Source organism: Protopterus annectens, chromosome 2.part2 (genome assembly GCF_019279795.1).
Source record: "Protopterus annectens isolate FY-2018-M chromosome 2.part2, PAN1.0, whole genome shotgun sequence".
NCBI classification, from domain to species: domain Eukaryota; kingdom Metazoa; phylum Chordata; order Ceratodontiformes; family Protopteridae; genus Protopterus; species Protopterus annectens.
In genome coordinates this window covers 478,322,295-478,348,578 of record NC_056730.1, presented here as the reverse complement: position 1 = coordinate 478,348,578, position 26,284 = coordinate 478,322,295, and the positions used below count along the sequence as shown (strand labels likewise).

Here is a 26,284-nt window from a genome sequence, read left to right as displayed (position 1 = left end):
ACAGTTTCTTTTTTTCTAATTCAGACAGCTCTGGTGCATGTTGTGTTACAGTATAATTCATATTTCATCTTTGGGTTAATAATAAAAGCGGCAGCTGCAGACATCTTAAAACTACATTCAGTCTTTTAGAAATAATGCCTAACAAAATATCTATTTTTTGTTAATTGCATTGATCTATTTCCAATAAGTGGTCTGTTGGAAATGTTCCTTGTTGGCTCAGCACTCTAATTACATCAAAACTGAGCTTTGTACCAAGAAGAATATTTAAATTATATCTAAAAATCTGTTCTTTAGACAATGGGAAAAATTTGGTGATGCATTTAGTCAGTTCTCAAACATGTCTGTCAAGAAAATGCAGGATATTGGGAAGGTGACAAGCATAGGCAAGTATTGATAGTCTGAGTATACTGTTGAGATCCTACCCATAGGTCTTGAAAAATACTACTACCCAAACTGTGTTTCCACCATAAAAATAGACACTAAGCTCCCAGAAGACAACACAATTATATAAATTGTTCAGTTTCTGATAACACATACAAAAAATAACTCATTGTGTTTAATTTTATTTGCAAAAGGATGTTACATGTAGTTATAGTGTTCATTTTAACAGCATTCTTCTTCTTCTTTTGGCTTTTCCAAGTTAGGGGTCACCACAGTGGAATAACAGTCCGCAGAATGATTGGCAGTAGAGTTTTACTGTGTCAAGTTGCCCACCCAGTTCTCAGTCTTCCACAGAAGGCACATACATGCACACACTCACACCTAAGGCCAATTTACAGTCTCCAATCCACCTACAGCATGTCTTTGGGATGTGGGAGGAAACAGGAACACCTGGTGGAAACCCACAGGGAGGACATGCAGACTCCACACAAAAGGCACCACAGCTGAGAATCGAACCGGAGAACATCTTGCTGTGAGGTGGCAATGGTAACCCGCTACATCAGCGCGGCCACCCTCATTTTAATAACATTGAATACATTAAGTATAATGCAATTACTCTGTACACTTACATATTCTTAACTGTATGATTAAAGACAAGTTATTAAAGATGGCAACCTACATAGGATGGTGGCTTTGTTTTCTTCTTTTTTTTTTTTGCATGCCCATGGGGTAAGCAGTACCTAGTACTGTTAAAAGTATTTAGCAGCTCTTCTAAAATTATACAAAAGAAAAAGTGAAGTGCTTTATCAAAGTTTACAAAAGGACAATCTTTACTGTCAACGGTGCATTGTAACCTTCATCAATATTACTATTTAGGTAAACCATGTATGTGGTGACCCAGAAGTACTGACTAATTAAATTACTGAGGTCACATAATTGACAAGTGGAGAAGAAGGAATCAGTTAAACGATAAATCTCATTAGCTTATTTAATCTTCAATTATAAACTGTCAGAATACAATATTATATGTAATGCAAGATAATATTAAAAGGAAGGGACTCTTAGGGTAGAAATTCAAGGTTTTCACTGAAACTTCATGTTTGTCAGAATGATCTGGTTGGTATCTGCATCCAGCAAAGACAGAAAAATACACAAGATTAGCATAATAGGTATGGACTTCACATGACCTCCTTCTTTTAAAAGAACTTTGTATTTGTCTGCAGATATAAATCTCTGGGCCAGTGTGTCAGACAGTTGTGCAAAGAATGTTTGGGAATCCATTGGTATCGTCATTAAACTAACAGCTCCATAAAAAATACATATGAAATTACCACACGATACCTGCTGATTAAAGTTCAAAGAACTGAATGCTATAGTATGAATGCATAGGCTTCCTCAGAAGCTTCCCAGTAGTCACATGTGTATGTTCTGTTACATATTCAAGAACCCTGCATCTACTGAAGTTTAAAAATTAAATCGAAGAGCAATATGGTGATCTTATCATTCTTTGTAAGATCATACTAGCTTAAAATTCTTACTTCTGGTGCCTAAAGCTAGGAATACCTCTTGTTATTTATTTTATTTACATTTGTTAACCGTATAGTGTCCGAATGGGTAGAAAAATACCCATTTTCAGCAGAGACCCAGGGAGAAAAACTTCACAAGATTACAAATTAGTAAAAGTACAATTATTTCAGAAAAAATAAATTAAACATTTTTCATAAGTCTAAACAAGGAATACAGGTCATAGAGGTTATGATAATATACAATGTTCATAAGTACAATTAGATAGATAGTATGCAAGTAATGCAATTGAAGTACAGTAACAGAAAATGCCATGCTACAGATGAGCAGTAATAGGAAGAGAGACTTGCTAGGAGAAATACAGGGGCAAAGCTAGTTAGTCTTTAAATAATCTATCGGGGGAGTTTTAAATGCAGACAGCTTGGGATTTTTTTTGGGTGTGCTGAGGTAGATTGATCCAGTCCTTTGTTATTTTATAGGAGTACAGGGAGTTGCCATGATAATTGTGAGACTGGGTCACTTTTAACATTAGTCTGTTGAATGACCTAAGGAGCTTACAGTTAGAGTTTGGTTGGACTAGGTTTCAAAGAGAAATGCAGTCTGTAGGGTTGTAAATGATTTTATGGACAAAAGAAAGTTGCTTCAGTGCTAATAGGTTGGGAACCCAATTGAGTAGTCAAAGAGCTGTACAGTGGTGTTTTTATTTAAGTTGATTGGTGGCAAAGTTAGCTATATTGTTATAACAGGTCTGTAGTTTATTAAGGTCAGTTTTGTATAGGTTGGTAAGGATTTGAGATCAGTAGAAGAGGGTGGACAGCAAGTGAGATGTTGCAGTGGCCAACCTAGTTTTCTGAGTAAGGTAAGGTTTAACCCTATATAAAACACCAGGCTTGGAGAGGACTTTTTAAAGTGTAAGGCAGATATGTTTATCAAAATTTAGTGTATATCTAGAGTAATAAATCCAAGATGAATAACAGTCCCCCTGACAGGCAAACACTCCTTCCAAAAAATTAGGAAATAAATAATAAATGAGTCAGTTATGGAAGAAGTGAAGCTAGGCAGTCCACAGATATGTCGCTCTGGATAAATCCAAGATGAATAGATCAAACAAGGTACATCCAAATAAAGCGTAGGATTCTGTATTTCAATAAATAAATAAGTATAAATAGCACATTACTAACGAGACATAAAAATTCCTAACGAGACATAAAAATTCCTAAAGAGTATACATGTCTAAAAATATTAAGTACATATCTATATATTAAATACATATCTATATATTAAATATTTTTTATATTTTTTAGTGAGTCACTGAGTATCTTTCTTTGGCACATTTATTTAATATTCAATATATATTTATTTAATATTCAATATATAGATATGTACTTAACATTATTTAATATATAGATATGTACTTAATATTTTTAGACATGTATACTCTTTAGGAATTTTTATGTCTCGTTAGTAATGTGCTATTTATACTTATTTATGTGCTTCGCTTCTGGATCAAGATACTATTCATGTACCCTCATATATATGTTTTTGTAATGTGACAGTTCACATTATGAAAGCATTTCTCTAATGGTTTTTTACAACCCTTGATTTTTATCTATGATACATTTTTAACCTTTTAAATATTTTTAATATTTATATTAGCCAAGTAGAATATTCATGTGTTAGGAATATATATTGATGTATATGATACATTGATCTGTTTTTTATCTTTATATTTGTATACATATGTGGTATTTATGCATATTTATATGTTCTGTTTTTGGATTAAGACATGACTCAAGTACTGTCATATATCTGGTTTTGTAATGTAACCGATCATATTATAACAGCATCATCCAATGATTTCCTTAGTGCCCCGTTTAGCCCTGTTATTTATTCATTATGCACGAACCAACATCTCCAACATTTATACCAGCCAAGTAGAACATCTATGCATTAAGGGAACAATATATACTGATACACATGGCACATTGCCCTGTTCTTTATTTATTACTTTTTATATTTATATCTATATTTTTTATATATCTATACAGATTATTATATAGATAGTATACCTATATATTTTCCTCTTCATATACACAGCTTTATAAGTTCAGCCTAGCTGTCAATAAAGGTGGATTGCTATATATGTTTTTAGATCTATACATCATACACACACATACCTTGTTTTTTTTATATTTCCCTTTTAAATTTGTAATTGGTTCATATATTGGTTGATTGGCATGCCTATATATTGAACAACCTTGTTCTTGCATTTATTAAAGTGACCTGAAGAAGCTATGTTTAGCGAAAGCGCTTGTCCGTTGCAATAAATTGTTTTGTGTGAAATACAGAATCCTACGCTTTATTTGGATGTACCTTGTTTGATCTATTCATCTTGGATTTATCCAGAGCGACATATCTGTGGACTGCCTAGCTTCACTTCTTCCATAACTGACTCATTTATTATTTATATCTAGAGTAACACTTAGGAGCTTGGTCTGATTGGTGGGTTCAATAATTGTACCATTGGAAGAGTAAATGGAGAAGGGGAGTGCTGAGTTTGATTGATTTGTTAGAGAAGATAATGAGTTTGGTCTTACTTGTGTTGAGGATACGTTTATGCCTATTTAGGTAATGTTCAATGTCCTGGAAAAATGTTTTCATATTTTGTTGAAGTTGTTGAAGGGAGTGGGCTGAGCAGATAAGAGGAATAATCAGCATATTGGATGACGGTGGCGTGTTGGGTGGCAGTATTAAGGTTATTGGTAAATATGATAAAGAGGAGGAGCCTATCAGTGGTGACCGGAAATAGTGGGGAGATGTTATTCGCCCATTTAGTAGCTTGTTGGCGGTTAGATTGATAACTATGGAACCATGTTAGGGATGAGGTAGAGAGATTAAAAGATACAAGTTTGTTGAGAAGTAGCTAGTGTGATATGGTGTCAAAAGCTTTAGACATGTCTAGAAAAATAGCAAAGACTAGTTGTCCTTCATTTTTGAGGTGGTGAATGGTATCTGTAAAGGATATGAGGGCTGTAAGTGTACTATGATTAGGTATGAAATCATGTTGAGAGCTGGAAAGCAGGTTGTAAGTAGTGAGGTGGTTCATGAGTTGTAAGTGAATACATTTCTCTAGGATTTTTGCTAGAGGAGAGAGGATGGCAATGGGACAGTAGTTAGTAATATCTCTAGGTGAACCACCCTTATGTAGCGATATGACATGAGAACGTTTCCATAAAGTGGGTACATATTCTGAAATTTATCAGTATGGAAATGGGGTAGGCAATGGATGGAGCAGCTCATTTTAGGAACTCATTGGGAAGCTGGTCAGCAGCCAGGCAGTAGGGTTTACGTTTACATAGAAGCCTTTTATATAGTTGGTCTGGATGGTTTTAGAAGATAAAGAGTTAGTGTGATTAGAGTTTGGGGAGGGGACAGTGAGTGGTAGGTTTGTTTTGCTGCCTAAGAGAGATGAGCTAGAGAAGATGAAATGAAAGTTGAACTGTGAGGCTAAGGGTTCAGTGCTATTACTAGAGAGGGGAGCAGGGGTGGAGTATGTACCAGGTTTTAAGAGGTGGTTTATATAATGCCAGAACATTTTTGGGTTGTGCTGATATTTCTGTTGACAGATAAGAAAGTAGGTTTTCGTATCACTGATGACTCTTTTTTTTTTTAGCTTGGTTCCTAATATATGGAGAGATCAGTATTGTTTTTAGTTTATGGTATAGTGACCAAGCTCTATCCCTTTGTTTCATTAGTTGTTTAATTTCCTTAGATAGCCATTGAAGTTGTTTGGATTTTTGGTGAATTTTTCTGGAGGGGGCAACTTTATTTAATATTTCAAGGAATTTGTTGTTGAAATATTCTACAGCAAGGTCTAGTTGCAGGCTTTTTAATGGTGACCAGTCACAGTGTTGAAGTAGAAAATTGAAGGTGTCAGGGGAGAAATTATTTTTGCTATGGATGTAATTGAAAGGGATACAGGTATGGATATGGATTCTCATCCTGACAAGAAATGTAGGGGCATGGTCACTTAGTGTGACTGATAGACAGCCTGCCTGGTACCATAGATTTGGCTTGTTGATTAAAATCCAGAGTTTTTATTTGAGTGGTTCTCAGTGCAGGTGGGATAGTTTATTAATTGGGTGAAGTTATATAAGTTTATGAAGTTGGTAGGAGTGTCGGAGGAGCAGGAGAACTAGTCAAGGTTGAAATCACCTAAGATGATGTTTTCCTGAGCTAGAGAAAAAGATGACCAGTATAAGAGGGATGCGATGGTATAAAGGTTGTTACCTGGTGGTAGGTAGGTGGCAGTGATATTAATGACTTTGTTAGGATTAACATGCAGGCAAGTGATTAGAATTTCAGCATTTGAGATGTCTGGAGCAGAACAATTTAGTTTATCAAGATTAAGAGAGTCTTTGAACATAATTGCAACTCCCCCACCTCGTTTATTTAGCCTATCTTATCTTATAATATTATAACTATTTGTTGTTATTTCAAAGTCTGTGATGTTGGGTTTTAACCAAGTTTCAGTTATGACTTCAATGTCTGGAGAGCAGGTGGCCAAGGTAGCATGGAATTCAGAGATTTTGTTGACAAAGCTTCTGAGATTGAACTGTATTATAATACGATCAAAGGTACAAGTAGTAGATAGAGAAGTATATGTATTAGCAGTGGTGTGATTTTGAATAAATGTAGAAGAAAAAGGAATAGAAGATGATTGTCAGTTGAATGGGAGTTAAAGTTAGGGCCTGGGTTGGGATGGATATCTGACTGGAGTTTAAATCCATGTTAAAGAGTACAATATTATGTTTTTTTGTTTGGTTTTTAGTTGGTTATACCTATAGGTTCATAGGTTCATAGGTTCATACTAGGCTATCTGCTCTAGGGCATTTATAAGCCTAGCCAGAGTGTGTTTGACTTTCGCCACCCATTTTAAATGAATTTTGCTATGCCCTTTTTTGAGGTTAGTATACTGTGCCTCTGTCTAACAGTGACACAGAAGTGATACCCGGGGTAAACCTACTATCTCCCATCCACTCATCAAGATTCCTCTTGAAGAGAGTCAATGAGGGACTCTGCCTAACCTGGACTGGGATTTTATTCCAGAGTGAAGGGAGCCTCTGGGTTATGAATCTGTCCCTCCAGCATGTCCTATTTATTTCAGTGCTGAGGTTCAGGTCTCTCAAGCACGTAGCTTGATGGGATTTGGATTTTCTGAGGTGCAACATGTCCATTAATTCCGGGTTGGACATGGCTTTATACATCAGGCACAGGTCGCCTCTGAGCAGGCGGTATGCCACTGAGTAGAGCTGGAGTTTCTTTAACCGGGCAGCATATGGCATCTGTTTGAGCCCTTTGATCCTCTTGGTGAGGTACTATCAGAGTCTGTGATGTGGGGTTTTAACCAGTTTTCAGTTATGACTTCACTGTCTAGAGAGCAGGTGGCCAAGGTAGCATGGAATTCAGAGATTTTGTTGACAAAGCTTCTGTAGGACAACAGTAGGACAACAAAGGGTTGGTGTGTTGTACATATTTTGTAAGGAAGAAAATAGTATTGCATCTAATATTAAAGTTGGTGATGATATGTAGATAAGGTTTGCAAGGAAGATGAGGACATAAGCATGATAGTGTTGGGAAGGGGTAGATTATGACTGTATAGCCATGGGGGGTCAGTAGAATAGTATGGTATGAGGAATAAGCATGTAAGGGGAGTGTAGTAATGTGGGTAGTGGCAGAATTTCATTCTGACAGGAGATTAATGTAGAAACAGAAAAAATGTGAAAAAAGTGGGAAGGTAGAGTAGGAGTAGTAGAAGAAGAAGGCTGTGCCTAGCTGGTGCTAAATGGAGGAGACTGTAATAATGTAGAAGTGATAGGGGAGTGGTATTGTACAGGCAGGAGAGAATTGAATGGATAGAAGAATTAGGGGGTGTGATTTACTTAGGTATAAAGGAAATGATACTGGGGTGGGTGGGAATGTGGGTAGGGTAGGGGTGCAGAGTGACCCCGAGTGAAGTGAGGGGGAATGGAGCCGGTAGAACCATGACCATGAGTCAGATAGTAATTAAAATGTGCGTAATTCTATCAGTAAGAACCACCAAGCTAGAAAAACTATAAAGAAAAAATCCTGTTACTATAAAGAAATTGGATAACACACTAGAACTGTTATCTAGATTAGACCCATTTTTAGGTATAGTAGCTTCTGTATTTTGCACATACATACAAGTATGATCTCTGTCTTCATCTAGAAGAAGAATGGTGACATATTTTCCTATTCTTTCATGAATACTGCAAGACTCACATTAAATATTTTTTACATGTAATCAAAATTGTGATTTATATTACTTTAGCCTAATTAAAAATATAACACGTTTTTTTTACATTGAAAACAAACCTATTAATTGTATTGCTAGTAATGCAAAAGTGCACCAAGTTTCATATTTGTGAAACTCAAACTATAAAGTTATAAACTGCCAGTATTTCAGGCAGATGTTAATGTATTAATGCAAGTCATGTCAGATTTTACAAAGAGAAAATATTCACACATATTCAAAATGAAGAAATTTATACTCTTTTACTTGGAAAGAGAAATTGCAACATGTAAATGTTTAATGCCATTAGTTACAAAGTTTTGCTGGAAGCATGTCTAGGTAATGGAGAGATATGTATTTACAAAAAGATGCCCATTCATAACACTTATATATTACCACACATATTTCTGTATGTTTGAGACATAGCAAGACCAAGAATGTTAATAACTTAGTTATTATCACTGTAGAGTGATTATAAAACTGCAACGCTGCTGCTTTGCAATTGTGCGTCACAGAAACATTTCTTAGGCAATGGATCTTTGACTGGTATTGCATTCACAATTATCTTCTGACTCTTTAGTAGCACTTCTCAACATCTTATTTAAATGTGAATTTAGCCTGAACATCTGAACAATATATATACAGCTTGTACACAAGATGAAAATTATGAGCTACACTGAGCTTGAATTCAGATAGCACATGAACTACAAAGAGTGTAGCCATGTGTGTCCATTATGTTGCTGATCACAAAAAATCTGTACAAAGTGTCTGCCATTCCCATTAGTTATGTCATTGAAGTGGTTTTAAAGTGGAAAGGAAGCACCATTATTGTTTATAACTTTAAGAGTGGCCACTCTACTCTATTGGGGTTCTGTAAGCCCAAAAATAGCTGAATATAAATGTTTATTGCTTTCATTTGGTAAATCTGAAAAAGAGAGTCTAAACTTTAAAGAAATGTGAATATATTTAGAATAAATGCAGTTAGTGATGCTTTGCAAACATAACAGTTAATCAACATACAGCAGTCTGCAGAGTGAGTCATTTCCTTAATTGTTTACTAACTTGATCTTCTTATATTCAGGTTTTCCCCAACACCTCAATTTAAAAGTCTTGATTTTCCAGTGCATAACGTTATTTAAAGTCCTAGTCTCACAGACCAATGTTATTACTGGCAAAACCATAACTTTAGCTAAAAGGGTCTGTGCTGACAGTGTGATATCTCTGTTATTTAAAATATTACCCACTTATTTGCATTAGCTTCCGTTCTAAGACACAATGTCCTTTAATTTTGCGGCTATAATCATCATCTGCAGCAAGTTCTGAGTCAAGGAAAATAAAATCTGTCCTTGCCTCCACTTCTTCCACATCTGTTTGCAAATAATTAATAGCTCTAAATGACATCATTTTATTTTTAATGTTGATTGCTAAGCCATTGTTTATGCTTTCTACTTTCACTTTCATTAATAACCTCTTCAACTCTTTATTACTCTCCTTGCAATTTTGATTCCAGCATCTAATTCATCTGACCCAACATTTCACATGGTATATTCACCTTTTAAAGTAAATAAGTGAGGTGACAATATACAGCCTTGTCAAACTCCTTTCCCAAGCTTGAACCAGTCAATTTTTTCCATATTTAGTCCTTTTGTTGCTTAACACTCTGTATAGATCCTTCAGTTAGCAAATCATGTAGCCTGGTACCCTAATTTCTCTAAGAACTTTTCATACTTTTTTGGTCTACCTTGTCGAAGGCTTTTTTAGAAATCAAAGAGTAGAGATAAACATTTTGGGAATCTCCCTTGACTTCTGTGTTACTCAGTGGATAGCTACTGATCTCTGGTGCTTCCATCCCTACAAAAAACACCTTATATATAAGAGGTCTTGATCCATGCATTTGTGGAGTCTATCTTGCAGGATCTTCAGCATTATTTTGCAAGATAATGACCTAATGATCTTAATGAATAAACAAAGACAGAGGGGGCCAGCAGCTCATTCATATAACTGCAATCAGAATGAGCACTGATCAATAAGAAAATAAAATGCCTTATATTTATCACTTTGGCAGCAAAAATCTTCTAGCAAAAATCATGCTACCAGTTATATTCTGACTGATATCTTCTTGGTTGATGTATTTACATTATAATTTGAATTTGGGTTATGGCTAAGCATGTAATGGTCTACAGACTGCCTAATACTTACCTATGAACCTATAACATATTCCAATCTGCATGCTTTTGTCACTTATAGTTTAAGTAATGAAAAATTCTTTAACTGATCTTTGTTCCAACATCATTCCACATTTTGTTTTGCAAATAATTTCCTTAATGGCACACTTATTTCTGGCACATTTCGATTAAACTTTAAAAGATATTGTAACACACTTAGAACTATCCTAATTGTCTTTTAATACCATTTGTGACAAAACATTGACTGCTTTTGATATCAGGTTTCATTTTAAGTCAGATCATGATCTGTTTATCTCATGTCTGTAATATTTATTCCAGTGAAACTGAATCTGTCTTTTGTCACACTTTCATCTGATCATGCTTTATAGCAGGATATTGTCATTGATATTAACAAGTTGCTTAAGCCAGCCACTTGATCATCTGTGAAAAATGTTTTCTGAAACGCTTTCAGGTTCTGAAGAAGTATACAATTAGATTCTGAAACATATGTATTTGCCATCTGGTAATTTCTTCATCAAGCTTAATTTGTCAAACTCCTTTTTTATCATTGCGTACAAAGATATATGTCACATTCTATGCAATAAAACATTTCCTCAGTTGTACAAAATAGCTAATGTTGCCTCTTTACATACCTTTACTGAAATCTTGAGATTCTATCTGTTATACATTGTTTTCAGGTTTCACAACTGTAACCATACTATTTACCAACTCGGCAGGATCATTCTTTATAGCAATAATACCTATGATCTTCATTCCACTAAACTCTCTTTCAGCTCCAATTGTCAAGGCTACTGGAATTTTCTTAAAATATGTAGCCCTGGTAAAATGTAATGTTGTAGCGAATGCTCAAATCCTTTTAAATAGCTTAGGCCAGTATATAGGTCTTCATACTCTCAAAGCAAATCATCATTCTCCACATGCAGATTATAAATTCCTTCTACCATACCAATCTCCTGAGAAGCAAAATTGCCTGCAAGAGACTGAGCTTTTATTTAGCTATCATAAACTATACCAAGCTTCCACATCAAGTCAAATTATTCTTTATATCTGGAGGCTATATTCCAACAATCTGAAACTGAATCTTGTCTCTTCTGTGTTTATATTCATATGTGCAGAATTTCTGAACCCGGGGCTTCACATGATGATCTGAATAAATAAACAACTTGAAGACAGAAATGTTTTAAAGATCATGTTTAAAGGTGTAAAACAGGCTTTTCTTTTCACACAAAAAAGTGTTACCATGTGTCTTTATGCATGCAAGGACTTTTTGTGTGAAAAAATTTTGTTTTGCAGCCTTTAAAAAAATATAAGGTTTTAAACAGTAAATTTAATGTGCCATGTTTATGGCATTAATATTCACAGGAGGGCAAGGGGTGCTTATTTCACTCTGGGGTCCATCTTTAATTATGTTGGATTAACATAGGATAAGTAATTGTAAAAGTAGTTATTTAATTGCATAAAGATGCAAACACAGACTTCTTTTATACAACACAAAAGGTTGTCTTGTACTTTTAAACACTATCTTTAATTTACTGTAATTCGGAGTCAGTTCTCCAAATGTTTGAAAAAATGATATATTGTACCCTGTGCCTATTTCTGTTTTGAACATGACAGACAGATTATTAATTCTGAGCCTCTCTTTCCAGCTTTTTGATTTTTCTTCTTGCTTTAAATTCCCTTTTCCATAGTCGTGCAGTGTATACACATTTCAACAGTTACAGTGCCCACAGATAAATCATTGTATGGCTCAGTTATACTATGTTCCTTCTTTTGGCTGCAAATTATACTAAATGACTTATCTTGTCATAGAATCTACACACTTGATTACTTTTATCAAGATTGTAACCACGCCTCCTATAAAAATTAATAGCACATTTATCATGTTTCTCAAACGTCTTATGCTTTGAATAGCTCTGTTTTACTTGCCTTCACATTTTCTTTTGTTTTGCAAGACTACACACATACAATTCTTCTGTGAGCTCTTTTAAGTGATACTAATTAATTTTACTTACTTTATAGGTATCAGTTACATGAGTTAATGTTAAATCTTCTTCTCCCTGTAGTACAGTTCTTCTGTAATAATTATGTGCACCACGCATAGTCCTAACTTTTACTAATGAATCTTGTGTTTCCTGATTTAAGGGGCTTGTTCAGACATAAAAACCAAATGGGAGATGTATAGCAGATTTCTTCTTAGTTCACAGTAATTATAAACATTGCACTAAATATCACTCCACTCCTCCACTGTCTTCCTTATCAATAAGTTTTAAAATTGTAGAATGCAATAATTTATCAAGCACTCTACTTATGCCCATGTCAAAGCATGGAACTGACACAGACTTTCTTGATGTTATGTAATGCAGCCCTGATCAAGCTGCACTACAGTGAAATTATTTCACTCAACCTAGAGCTCTCTAAAGCATTTGAAATGTTACTTGAGATTTATTGAGAACTTGCCAATTACCTTGACATTAGATATCTGTTAGAAGGAATAGATTAATTTAACATCTGTTGCCAGTGAATTCTGATCTTCCTCATGGATATGCAGGGTGTACTGATGTTTCTCATCTTTATAAAGTGCATGCTTAATCACTGCAATAATGCCAAACTGGTCCAGGAAGCTGAAAACATTACCATTACCTTGACATTACTGTTAACTGTATTAGCTTAAAACCAAAGTCTGTGGGACTCCACTTTTGTGCAAATATGGCAATATCAATGCTATTTGTACCTAATCACCAGTGCTAAGATAAAACTGTCTCCCTTCATTCAATAGATAATACTCTTTTACGCAAAACATTCATTGTCTTGATATCACCTCGTTAGACTAATCTCCCCTTGGGCAGAGCAAAACTTATTGGGTGCATCTTGGATAGTGAGTAAATCTGAGTCAGTAAAACTGGCAAACAAGTGGCTACTGTTATAATAAGTACCAATCAGAAACTGAGAAGACTTAGGGGAGCTGGAACATTCCATTTACACTGTGCCAGAAAAGCTTCCTGATACCTACTCTCCATTTGTATGCTCATATACTCAGTAGGCTATATACCACCCTTCTGCATAAACTACACCAGGTTTGTAGCATAATTAGCTAAATTTACTGCAAACCATCATGACCTAATACACTGCTGTGCATTTCTATGTAGTCTTTAGTAGCTGGAGTTTGTAATTAGCTGCCTTTCACAGAAAAGCAAATTCCCAGCCATGAGAAGCATAGTGTGAACTCAAATCCTTTTGGCTATATAACATTCCTATGGCAAAGGATTCTCATGTGATAACTCATTGTTTACTGCATATGCTGTAAATATCTTCATTGAACATCCTTATAAACTAAAGTTTATTCCATAGATGCAAGCCTTCAAAAGTGTGCTAAAACCATTAAAACCCCATTTTTAGTAATTATATCTGCTCTGCTCTGCCTCAAACCTCTCTGAATTGCTGACTAAAACCCAAACTGCCTTCTCAACAACTGAAAACTGGATGCACCAAAACCATCTCTCTCAATGCAAATAAATCAAAGATTCTACTATTCCCTCTCACAAAGAACCTCTCCTATGATAAAACAACTTCAAAGTCTATAGTCAAACCAACTCACCTATAGACGTGGTCCCCTCTGCCAAGCTACTTGGCATTACTGTAGATGAACACCTCAAGTTTGATATTCATATTCAACAAAATATTAAGAAAACCCACCAAAAGCTAGGTATGCTGTATAGGAATAATTGCTTTCTCTCCAACTCTACCAGGCAAACTCTGGCCTCGACTTATCTTCTTCTGTCCTTATTATACGGAGCCCCTCTCCTAAACAATCTGTCCTCCTCTATTACCTCTAAACTAGAAAACTGCTACAAAAAAATCTCTAAATTTGCCTCTAAATCTTAAAATACCACCCTCCACTGCCTAACCCTACAATCCCTGAATTGGCTTGAACTCCCAAACTACCTAGACTATCTCCAGCTCACTACTACATATAGACTCATATTTCACCCAGTAAAATGCCCTGCTCTAACTAACATCCTTCCCCCTTATACAGCCAACAGAGCTTTCAGATCTGAAAATGAGAACTTAATTACTATCCATAAACCTAAACTTCCTGCTGGCCAACTTCTCCTATCTTTCTCACTAGGCAAAAAATGGAATTCCCTTCCCTCCACAATAAGAACCATACCAAACTCAGAAAACTTCAAAACCCAACTATTCAAATACCTGTCCACTAAATGGAAATGCACCTGCCTTCACCCAACCTAATCAAAGAGGGTTCTCTCTCTCTCTACAACTGTCATAGTTATCTTCCTATGAACCTATCTAAGCTCTCAACAATTTCTATAGCTTCTCTCTAAGCTCTCAACAACTTGTACAGCTACCCTCACACAGTCAGTCTTTGATTTTTAGTCAGTAAAACTGGCAAACAAGTGGCTACTGTTATAATAAGTACCAATCAGAAACTGAGAAGACTTAGGGGAGCTGGAACATTCCATTTACACTGTGCCAGAAAAGCTTCCTGATACCTACTCTCCATTTGTATGCTCATATACTCAGTAGGCTATATACCACCCTTCTGCATAAACTACACCAGGTTTGTAGCATAATTAGCTAAATTTACTGCAAACCATCATGACCTAATACACTGCTGTGCATTTCTATGTAGTCTTTAGTAGCTGGAGTTTGTAATTAGCTGCCTTTCACAGAAAAGCAAATTCCCAGCCATGAGAAGCATAGTGTGAACTCAAATCCTTTTGGCTATATAACATTCCTATGGCAAAGGATTCTCATGTGATAACTCATTGTTTACTGCATATGCTGTAAATATCTTCATTGAACATCCTTATAAACTAAAGTTTATTCCATAGATGCAAGCCTTCAAAAGTGTGCTAAAACCATTAAAACCCCATTTTTAGTAATTATATCTGCTCTGCCTCAAACCTCTCTGAATTGCTGACTAAAACCCAAACTGCCTTCTCAACAACTGAAAACTGGATGCACCAAAACCATCTCTCTCAATGCAAATAAATCAAAGATTCTACTATTCCCTCTCACAAAGACCCTCTCCTATGATAAAACAACTTCAAAGTCTATAGTCAAACCAACTCACCTATAGACGTGGTCCCCTCTGCCAAGCTACTTGGCATTACTGCAGATGAACACCTCAAGTTTGATATTCATATTCAACAAAATATTAAGAAAACCCACCAAAAGCTAGGTATGCTGTATAGGAATAATTGCTTTCTCTCCAACTCTACCAGGCAAACTCTGGCCTCGACTTATCTTCTTCCGTCCTTATTATACGGAGCCCCTCTCCTAAACAATCTGTCCTCCTCTATCACCTCTAAACTAGAAAACTGCTACAAAAAAAATCTCTAAATTTGCCTCTAAATCTTAAAATACCACCCTCCACTGCCTAACCCTACAATCCCTGAATTGGCTTGAACTCCCAAACTACCTAGACTATCTCCAGCTCACTACTACATATAGACTCATATTTCACCCAGTAAAATGCCCCGCTCTAACTAACATCCTTCCCCCTTATACAGCCAACAGAGCTTTCAGATCTGAAAATGAGAACTTAATTACTATCCATAAACCTAAACTTCCTGCTGGCCAACTTCTCCTATCTTTCTCACTAGGCAAAAAATGGAATTCCCTTCCCTCCACAATAAGAACCATACCAAACTCAGAAAACTTCAAAACCCAACTATTCAAATACCTGTCCACTAAATGGAAATGCACCTGCCTTCACCCAACCTAATCAAAGAGGGTTCTCTCTCTCTCTACAACTGTCATAGTTATCTTCCTATGAACCTATCTAAGCTCTCAACAATTTCTATAGCTTCTCTCTAAGCTCTCAACAACTCGTACAGCTACCCTCACACAGCCCTGTAAATATTGTAATTAGCATTCTATGGTTGATGTGTGTATGTAAAGCATATTTACATTTTCTTAAAAGGTTTGTATGTAAACTGCTTCCACACCTAACACATATCTGTTTTCCTCAAATGAAACTGTATGATTCCCTACCTTCAAGCTTAATGAATTTGTTAACTATGCATGATATTGAATGCATTTATGAGTAACTATTCTACATAGTATTATCTTTAATATTAACTATCAGTTGTATCTAAATTGTATAATGCATCTTGGAGCTTTTCTCCCTGGGCCTCCACTGAAAATGGGTCAATTCGGCCCAGTGGACTTCCCTGGTAATCAGACTGCAAATAAATAAAATAAATAAATATAAAAATGCAAGTGCAAGATTACCTAATTTGTCTACCATTATATACGTTGTGAAGTCCTACTTGATTCAGTGACTAATATACATATTTTACATTGCAGTAATGTGACGGTTTCAGTTTCCTAATGTAATACATACCAGCCAAGATATACAGATGCAGTTAAATAAAAGTACCATATATAGTGTTGTTTAATCATCAGCAAACAGCAAATTTAAACTTGTCACAGTTAATTTATTTTCTGTATTAGACTGTTTTTTCCTTTTTGTTGCGATTTGTACTACATGCTATAACCCAACTAGTTTTAGCTAGCTACTGAGACAGCCAATTCATGTATACTGATCAGACTCCTAATTTTATATTTTATGTATAATATGTGAAACTTAATTTCTTGTACTTAACATTCTTGATATTTGTTTCGATACATGATTTGTAGTTGTAGATTTTAATGTGTTTATATCTTTTGTTTTATTCAGCACTAGAAATTTTTCACCCTGAGATTCCCTGAAAAAATAATTTCTGCAACTGGACATCCCCATAAAAGAATTGAATAATAATAAAACAGATATGTATGCCCATGTGGTGTGTGTGTATCTGCTTCTCTGTATATGTGCTGTGTATGTTTGTACATGTATGTATATACATGCATATAGTTAGGCAGAGACAGCAATTGTGTGTGCATGTGTGTGTTGTGTATGGGGGAATAAACTAATAAATACATACAGATATTCTGACCATTCAGGTACAAAGAACTGTTAAGGCAAATGTATATTTAAAATACATACATTCACAATAACAAAGTACATAACAACAGCAGGGCACATGGATGAAGATTGTAATAAACACAATACAATACCTGTAGTAGATCAATTTACTGAAAATACATGAGTCACCATACCTTGTAATTGATGCACCTTGTATAATGGCCGTATATATTGATAATAACAGTTGCAGACATGGATACATAGAACTGAAGCATTTACAATAGTCATACCACAAATGAGTTTTGTGTAGAGAAGCTAAGATGTAAAATATCAGCATTTATAATTTGAAAACAGCAACTGTTAACTCAGTAGCAAACAATGCATATCAATTTTACAATGTAATCTGGAAATGACCACTGTATTTAAACTATGTGGAAGTTTAGTCACCTGCACTTTGTCTGTCTCAATGACAAACTGTACAACACACAAGCTACTCAACAAAAAATTATTTAAAATATTGAAGCAAAGCTACAGTAGGCAAGTTGTACGTTGCATGATGTCTAAACTGCTAAAACTAGCACTTGGGAAATGCAACAACATTTGTGCCATATGATGTCTGACTAGGGAAAAGCTTAGCACACCCCTTATTTGAGAACAATAAGTGGCCAGTAACTGTTGCCTGGTTAGTAGATACCTGGAAGAAATTGATTCTGCATTACCTATGACGCCCCTCACAAATGTGTTGAGATCACGACTTCCTCACTAGTTGCATGAGTATGTATATGAAGCTTTTGTTCGTCGGGACACAACCATTTTCAGATCTCTGGTCATCCTTATTTGTAAACTGTATGTTCCATTAATAATGTTCTCCTTACTAGTCATAAATGAGGGAAGATGGCCGAGTGTGAAATCAGCTCCCCTTATGAATGATATTAACAAAACATATCCTAACAAGAGCATCTTAAATTATACTCTACCCATTTCAGGGAGGTAGGCATAATTATACCTCCTGGACCATGGGGTTTTAGGGGGTTATGTCTGTGTAGGTTATTACTGATGAACATTTTTGTAGGTCTGAAGATATCTTCTATCCTTTTGTGTAACTTTTGTTGTACTTACAGCTTTGCTTTTTCTTCTTGCCTGTATTTATTATTTTCTTCATACTAAAATGTATGTACTAATACAGCCATATAATATATCATAATATACTAGCATAAGTTGTGCATTGCTTACTTGTAATATTTTTTTGCTTACTTATGAATTTGATAACAGAGTACAAAAATGGTTGTTACAACTAAAAAGGTGTTTTTGCAAGTGGAAAGTCCACCTACTCCACCACACATCAGGTAGTTATTAGTAGTGACTCTGAGATTTCTGTACCTTTAGGTGAATTGTTGGCCATCCAGTTCTTAAACACAGAATGATGTGATTATGATTGGAGACCTAAGCATAATGCCCTGGACCTTGCTTAAATCACCTGGTTCATATGGCAAAATTCTCTAAGTGACATATCCAGCAACAGAGCAAAACTCAGGGTGAGTTTCTTGGCATTCATTTTAAGAATGCATAGGAAATAGTTATGAATCAAAAAGACAATCATAATAGTTCAGATGCTACCGAATATAATATTTGGAATACTTCTATAATAAGCAATAGCAAAAAATAAAAGCACTGTAGCACACCTGCATGATTTTGGCCATATGTAGGCCTCATGATTGCTTCTTAATGATTTACAGCAATATGGATTGTAGTTTTTGACAGAAGGCAAGGTAAGTCAGATTATTAACCAGCTATAAAGTCCTTGTTCAGTTATAGTGTTTGATAATTGGAATTTCTTAAAACATACATTTATGAGTGATTACACTATATTTCAGAAATAAACTCATTTAATTCAATTTACATTATGCTCAGACACCTTAAAATAAATAAATAAATAGATTACACATTCTGGATGGATTATTGAAAACATAGTCTTTACTTACCTAGCCAACCTGATCCTGAGTTTGGTATGCACATGTCTGTCTCAGCACTGGGCAAGACAAATCCCACAACAAAGACTTCTACTCCATCGGCCATTAAAGCCATCCCAAGAACAAAAAAGAGTAACCACTGGAAGCGACCATGTCCACATTCTTGAATAATTAATTCATATTGCTGTGCTAATTCTTCCTCATCTGCCTTCCGCTCTGTTTCTAATTCATGCCGATCCTTGTACTCATCAGGGATTGGTTGTCCATATGCAAGCTGACTCTCTTTACCCTGGCCCATAGCTGGAATCCCCTGATATTCTCCCTCATAAATTTCATCATCCTCATCATGCCCTTCCGTGGCTTCACTAGAACCTTCATCTTCATTTCCTAGATCATCATAGTTTCCATCCTTATCAGCGAAATAATCATCATTTTCTTCTTGGTAGTGAGTATATGACTGATGCACATAGTCCTCTGTGACTTTATTTGTCTTCTTTACTGCCTGTCTTTTGGCCTCTTTAGCAATATCTTGAGCACCTTTCATTAGAGAAGTTCTGTCTCTATATGTATCATCCATGTTTACAAAATTTTTTAGTTGTTGTATAGCAAGCTAATTATTTTGAACTATGGTATGCAACTTATATAAAAATTACACTGCACTATTCACAATATGTTGCTTGGTCTGTTTAGTTCAGAAACGGGAAAAGAAGTTCAGACTGGGATCTGAAGAAAGACCTGTAACAAAAAAAAAAATGTCAGATTGAATAGTTAGGGTAAGTAATTTAATTATATTATTAGATGAGAAAATAAACAGTGTTGTTTTATGTAATATTAAGAATACTGTTTACAAATGATTAGAAAAATACACAGATGTGTGATCTAATATGTTGCATGGTATTTGGTCATAAACCTTTTTTTACTCTTGTCTATTAACTTTGACACTATTAAGGCTCAAAACCTATTTTAAGGAGTGAAGTAGAGAAAACGGGCAGTATAATTCAACTGTAGTACAAATTACATTTGATAAACATGAACAATACACATATAAAACATTTAGGGAAAAGTAACAATACCAGAAGCTGCAGAGTATATCCTTCAATAAAATTATTTTCAGTACTGCAAAGAGCTAACAAACAAAACTACATAATAAAGTGCACTTTGTGTGCCTAGACACACACAGACACAAATGCATGCTCATGTGCCCACACAGACACATACACATGTGCATGAGTGCTCATGCATGCATGTGCACAAAGACTCCAACATATTACAAATATATAATTAGCTATGTAGTTTTCCTCATGTTTGTGTGGGAAGGTATTTTGTGGCCTTACTGTCAAGGCAATAAGGTATTTACTCATCTGCTAAACAATCATGCATGTTAGAATCAAGTCCATGTTGTGGTAAGAACACTAAATATGTGAGTGACCTCTGGTATTGTGCTTATCATCAACTAACTTTAAAATATAGATGAATGATGTAATAATCGTGTTATTCAGCACAAACTTGTCTGCAAACCAAGAGATTCTTCACTCACGCACACATCTGAAATTATTATAAATTGGCATAATATGGATTAAGATGCAGTTTTTTAATTTTTATGCAACAACTGGTAATGCATTTAAAAGTGAAACAGATAATGCAATATACATTATTTCAAATACTACTAAAACTTGATCCACATGCAAATATCTATGAAGTGAATTATATTTTTTACTGTTATCTTTACATTTTCCCTTGTACAAAATAATCAGTATTTCTTTACCCACAGATGAAACTAATTGAAAATACAATGTAACAAATTCCTCTGTTCACATCAAAATATCAACTGCAAGAAACGTGGTCTATACACAAACATTCATTATGTTTGATACATAAGCAAAGATACCAAATAATATTTCCCATTTGTTTTCAAGCAAATCTGTATGAATTATTCCTAGTAAAATGCAAACACAATTATAGTAGAAGTGTAAAAGCTATTTATCAAAAACAGTTCACAGTTGGGTTCATTGGTAGCTACTTGTCATGTAGTTTATCAGAGCAATGAAGTACCTAACCCATTTTTTTCAGAGCATTGTCTGCATAAGTGACTTGCTCACAATATGCAAATGGAGGCTGAGCTGAAATAAACCATGGACTACAGGAAGCAGCTCATTAACAGTTTATAGTCTTAATCTTTATGCTAATTGGAAGATGAGGAAGCAATGTATACCTTTCAGACTATGCATTATTAACAAAGATATAAAAATTACGTTTTACTCTTGTTCTTTTTATCTAGAAAGAGTGCTTCTGCAATCCACATCAGAAAGCACTACATAAATAAAATGTACAATAATGCACACATATGTATCAGAAAAATACACTTATTTAGTTTAATACTATAAACTTATTTGAGTCTTCATCACTCATGAATCCATAAACTCAAAACTCATACACACATGTATCTATTTAAACTAACAATTTACACTGCAAGGAGACTACCAAGATGGCTGTACACTTTTCAACAGTTTAATTTCAGGTCTCTCTGTGTGAAAAAAGAAACTAAGAGACAAGGACAAGTAACTCTGCATGTTTTAATAAATTAAATTACTGGCTAGTATGTATACTGCCTAGATGCCAACAAAAAAGAAACTTAGAGAGCCTGAAAGAAAATCAACTAGAAAAGGTGAAAAGAAAACATTGACTGCGAAGAATCCTGCAGCTGTTCAGCAAAAAAGCAGTTTAGGATTTAACTTTGTTCCAAGACATGGCTTTTAGTAATCTAGAGGGAAAAAAGAAATCAAATGTGCTGAGAACTGATTAAAGTAAATAAAACACTGAAGGCATATATCAATTCAAATAACAAAATGCTGGAAAAATGGAAGAAGCTTTAAATCGCTATTCAGATGAACTGATAAAACTGCAAAAAAAAAAAAAAAAACAGAGGTGAAATGAAGAAAAGGCTGGTCAAGTATGAGACTGCTCAAGAAAAGCTGTTAGAAAAAAATGGTAGTGTTAGAGGACAGAGAATACAGGGAAAACCTGAGATTTTCTTCTGTACCAGAGAAACTGTAAGGAACAGAGTGTATTAATTTATGAAATCACAAATAAGCAACTCGACTAGTATTCCACAGCAGAATTTGTTAACTGAAAGGGCATATCGTATGCATGGTCCAAACTTGCCATGAGAAAGCAGCCAAGACCTGTATTGGCAAAGATGTAAAGTACCAGCAGAATGAGTGATCCTGACAAAACTGTGGCAAAAAGGCAAACTATTACAAATTGGAGACAGTAGAGTGTTTGTGGAAAATGATTAATCCGTGGTGGTGGTGCTGCGGTAGCGTTGTCACCTCACAGTAAGACGCTGACCGGTTCGACTCTCAGCTAGAGCGTCTTCTACGTGGAGACATGCATGAATGGGCGTACCTTCGTTGAAGGCTGTGCGTTAGGGCTGGCAACTCAGCATGTAAAAATCAACTGCCAATCATTAGCGGACCGGAGTTCCGCTGTGGCGACCCCTAAAGCCCAAAGACACAACAACAACAGGCAGAAGAGAAGCAAAAGCAAATTTATCCCAGCAACCAGGGAATGTTGTGAGGCAGGTGTGAGATTCAAGGTGCTGTATCCAGTTGTCTTCAGAATATTTTTCATGGAGGTTTAAAGTCATTTTTGATAGAGAAAAGGCTAAGGAAGAAATACAAACATTTGTCCAACAAAACATGAGACATCAAACAGAAGGGGGTTCTGCTTCTCATTCTTCTGATAAGAAAGCTCACAGAGGGACTTTGCCAGTTAACTTTATCCAGTGCTCCAAAGAAAAATAGTTGAGAGACAGAAAAAAGCACAGGAGCTAACTAGAACAATCTGGAGTACCTTGGATTTTAATCAGAGTCTGTGTATGGGAAATGGAGATGAACAGGAAAAAGACCAACAACATTGAAATTAGTGAATAAATGTGAGATTATAAAGCATCAATCACATTTGTAAAACATGAATTTAGAAGAAAAAGTGGAAAGACTAGACTTTTAAATTTCTTGGGGACTGAAACGCATATATCCCACTTCATGTCATTAATGTTTGGAAGGAAGCTGAAGGGAAAGGAAAAAAGCAACTGTAAGTAATGCATGTTTTTGTTTTAACAGTATTTGTAGAAAACATTTCATGATGTAAATTGTATGTTATAGTTTTTGGTTATTGTTGTATGTAATAAAGATCCTAAAGTAAACAAGTGCCCTTTTTCTTCTGTTTTAGTTTTAAGAAATGTATGCATTAGAATGTAAAAAGAGAAGAAAGGCTAGACAAAATCATGTTAAAGTTAATATGCTGTAACCTTGGCTTGATGAGGTGAGCAATGGTGTGTAAGAGTACACAGATTGTAATATTTGTAATGCTGATATATTTTCTCTTACTTTTGCATATATAAATCTGGATTAAAGCCCTTGCCTTAGTCTAATAGCACGTTTTTTTTTGTGTAAGAAAGCAAATAAGAGAACACTGAATGTAATGAAAAGCTTACTTTTAGCAAATAAATATTCAGTGTAAGTTGGGAAGTCTGCAGCTGAGAGCAGCTGTACATTTTATACTTATGTTTCCATGGAAACAAGCTGATTATAGAGGCAAGCAGTAAAAGTAAGAGCTCTTTTGTTAAGGCTAATTTTTTTCTGAAAGCATAAAAGCTGTTTTTCACATCTGGGAAGGGAACAAAGATAAGGCAAGAACAGACAGCAGCTACTGTAAAAAGAAGCACAAGCTACAATATACATCTTAGCATGGGATAACATTAATTTTAGGTTAGGTGATGTCTGTGTGGGAAGCTGTCAGTTTAGGACAATTGTTCCTATCACAAAGGTTAAACTTCATTATTTGAAGATGTACATAATTTTGTGCATTTGTTTTAAGTTAATAGGGTATGGACGTTAACTACCCCTCCATTAAGTGGGTAAACTACTCATTTACCAATACAATTGCCCAATGTTTCCTGGAGTTCATTAATTCCAATGCCCTGGACCAGCCCGTTCTTACCCCCACTAGAGGTAGCAACATCCTTGACCTGGTCATTACTAACATGGGCAACCGTTGCTCTACACCAATAGTCAGCTCCTCCCTGGTTAGATCCAACTACAAACTAATCACTTTGGAAATCCCCCCCCCCCCCAGCAAAGGTAACCACCATGAAAAACTTCTCCAAAGCTAACTTTGGGATTCTAAAAACAGAGGTGGCTAACTTCACGGCACCCATGCAAATGGAGAATAGTTGCATGACTGCAGAATCATATACCAATACACTGTATGAACATGTACATAAATGCATGGATCTCGCCATACCCAAAAGAACCAAGACACTCACCTCCAAAAAAAGGAAGCCAATCTGGTGGTCTCCTGCCATAAACAAACTCTACAACAGAAGGAGGAAACTGATGCGGAATTAGGTGAAGTCCCAAGACTGGAAAACCTCCCTTATCTGCCTCAACAAAAAGTTGAGATCCCTCATCAAATCCTCTAAAGCTAGGTATGAAAACAGAATTGCAGCAGATAGTAAAGACAACCATAAGGCCTTCTATAGTTATGTAAAGAATCTCCATGACAATACCCAGATTTGCTCTGAGCTACTGCAGAATGGTACCTCCTATACTGAGCCAACAATATTGCCAGTATACTGGCCAACAGATTCAGTGCCAACTTTACCCCTCCCCCCCAAAGGACCAATCATAATATCAGTAGATTGCTAGGCATCCAGTATTACTGCTGCACAGGTTAAAACAGCACTGTCCAAGGCCAGGAATACAGTTTCTATGGGACCTGACAATATCCCTGGTTGTGTTCTACATGAACTGCAGAGTGAATTGGCACCTCACCTGTGTGCCCTGTTCAATCACAGCCTCACTGCTACTGTCATCCCTGTCCACAAAGGAGGAGTGACTACAGACCCTGGGAACTATCGCCCCATTAGCCTGACGAGTCTGATATGCAAAGCTATGGTGGCCTAATGGTTAAGGTGTTTGCCTTACAAACACAAGGTGCAGGGTTTGAGTCTCAAAAGGGATAATTGGCTAAGCTTCAAATGGCTCACAAGGGCAGTTAGCTTAGTACTAATCTATGAACCTATGAACCTATGGACCTAATAAACAAGGATATAAGGAATCTCCAAGCTCTGGATCCTACACAATTTGGTGTTGTGAAGGGTAGATCATGCCTGCTTAACTTGGTCAACTTCTTTGAGTCAGTCACTAGAGCTGTGGATGAAGGCAAGGTGGTTCATATAGCCTACCTTGATCTGGCCAAGGCTTTTGATACCATTCCCCATTTAGGAATCACAGAAAAACTCACTAAGCTTGGCATCAACCCCTATATCACTAGGTGTTGCAAACTGGCTCACAGATAGAACCCACAGTGTGAAAGTAGCTGACTTCACATCAGACTGCCGATTAGTCATGAGTGGAGTCCCACAGGGTTCAGTCCTGGGTCCTCTCCTGTTTAGTATCTACTTCTCTGAAGTCCAGGCCAACACAAAGGGACTCTGGCTGACAAAAGTTTGCAGACAATTGCAAGTTGGGAGCTATTATTAACTCCCCAAGTGATGTTGACATCTTACAGAATGGCCTCACTGTGACCAACGACTGGTGTCAGAACCATGCCCTTAAGCTCAATGCCAAAAAATGTATCGTTATCCCCTTTGGGAAAAACCTGGTTCCCATGAATTACCACATTGATGGTAGTCCACTGAACACAGAAGGCGTTATAAGAGATCTGGGAACACAGGTTGACAGCAACCTCTTTTTTGATCATCACATTGCCACTGTGGGCAGAAATTCCTTCTATGTAGCATATCTTATTACTAAGGGTTTTGCATCCAGGATGAAAGAGGTCATTGTCTCCCTCTACTCTTTCCTCATTAGGCCAATCATCAAGTACAATGCCCCATTTGGCATGTACCTCACTAGACACCTGCAACAACTGGAGAGGCCACAAAAATACCTCACAAAGAGGATCCTAGGCCTTA

General features: G+C 35.9%; 1 protein-coding gene across 1 annotated transcript in view; it reads right to left on the bottom strand.

Annotated features, from left to right (window-relative positions):
- SV2C (synaptic vesicle glycoprotein 2C) overlaps nt 1-26,284 on the bottom strand; it is a 1,515,246-nt gene that overhangs the window by 1,285,590 nt on the left and 203,372 nt on the right. The window contains exon 2 of the mRNA XM_044063964.1: nt 19,318-20,040. Within this exon, the coding sequence (XP_043919899.1) occupies nt 19,318-19,882 (565 nt within the window). The 5' untranslated portion in view covers nt 19,883-20,040. The remainder of the gene's footprint in view (nt 1-19,317; nt 20,041-26,284) is intronic.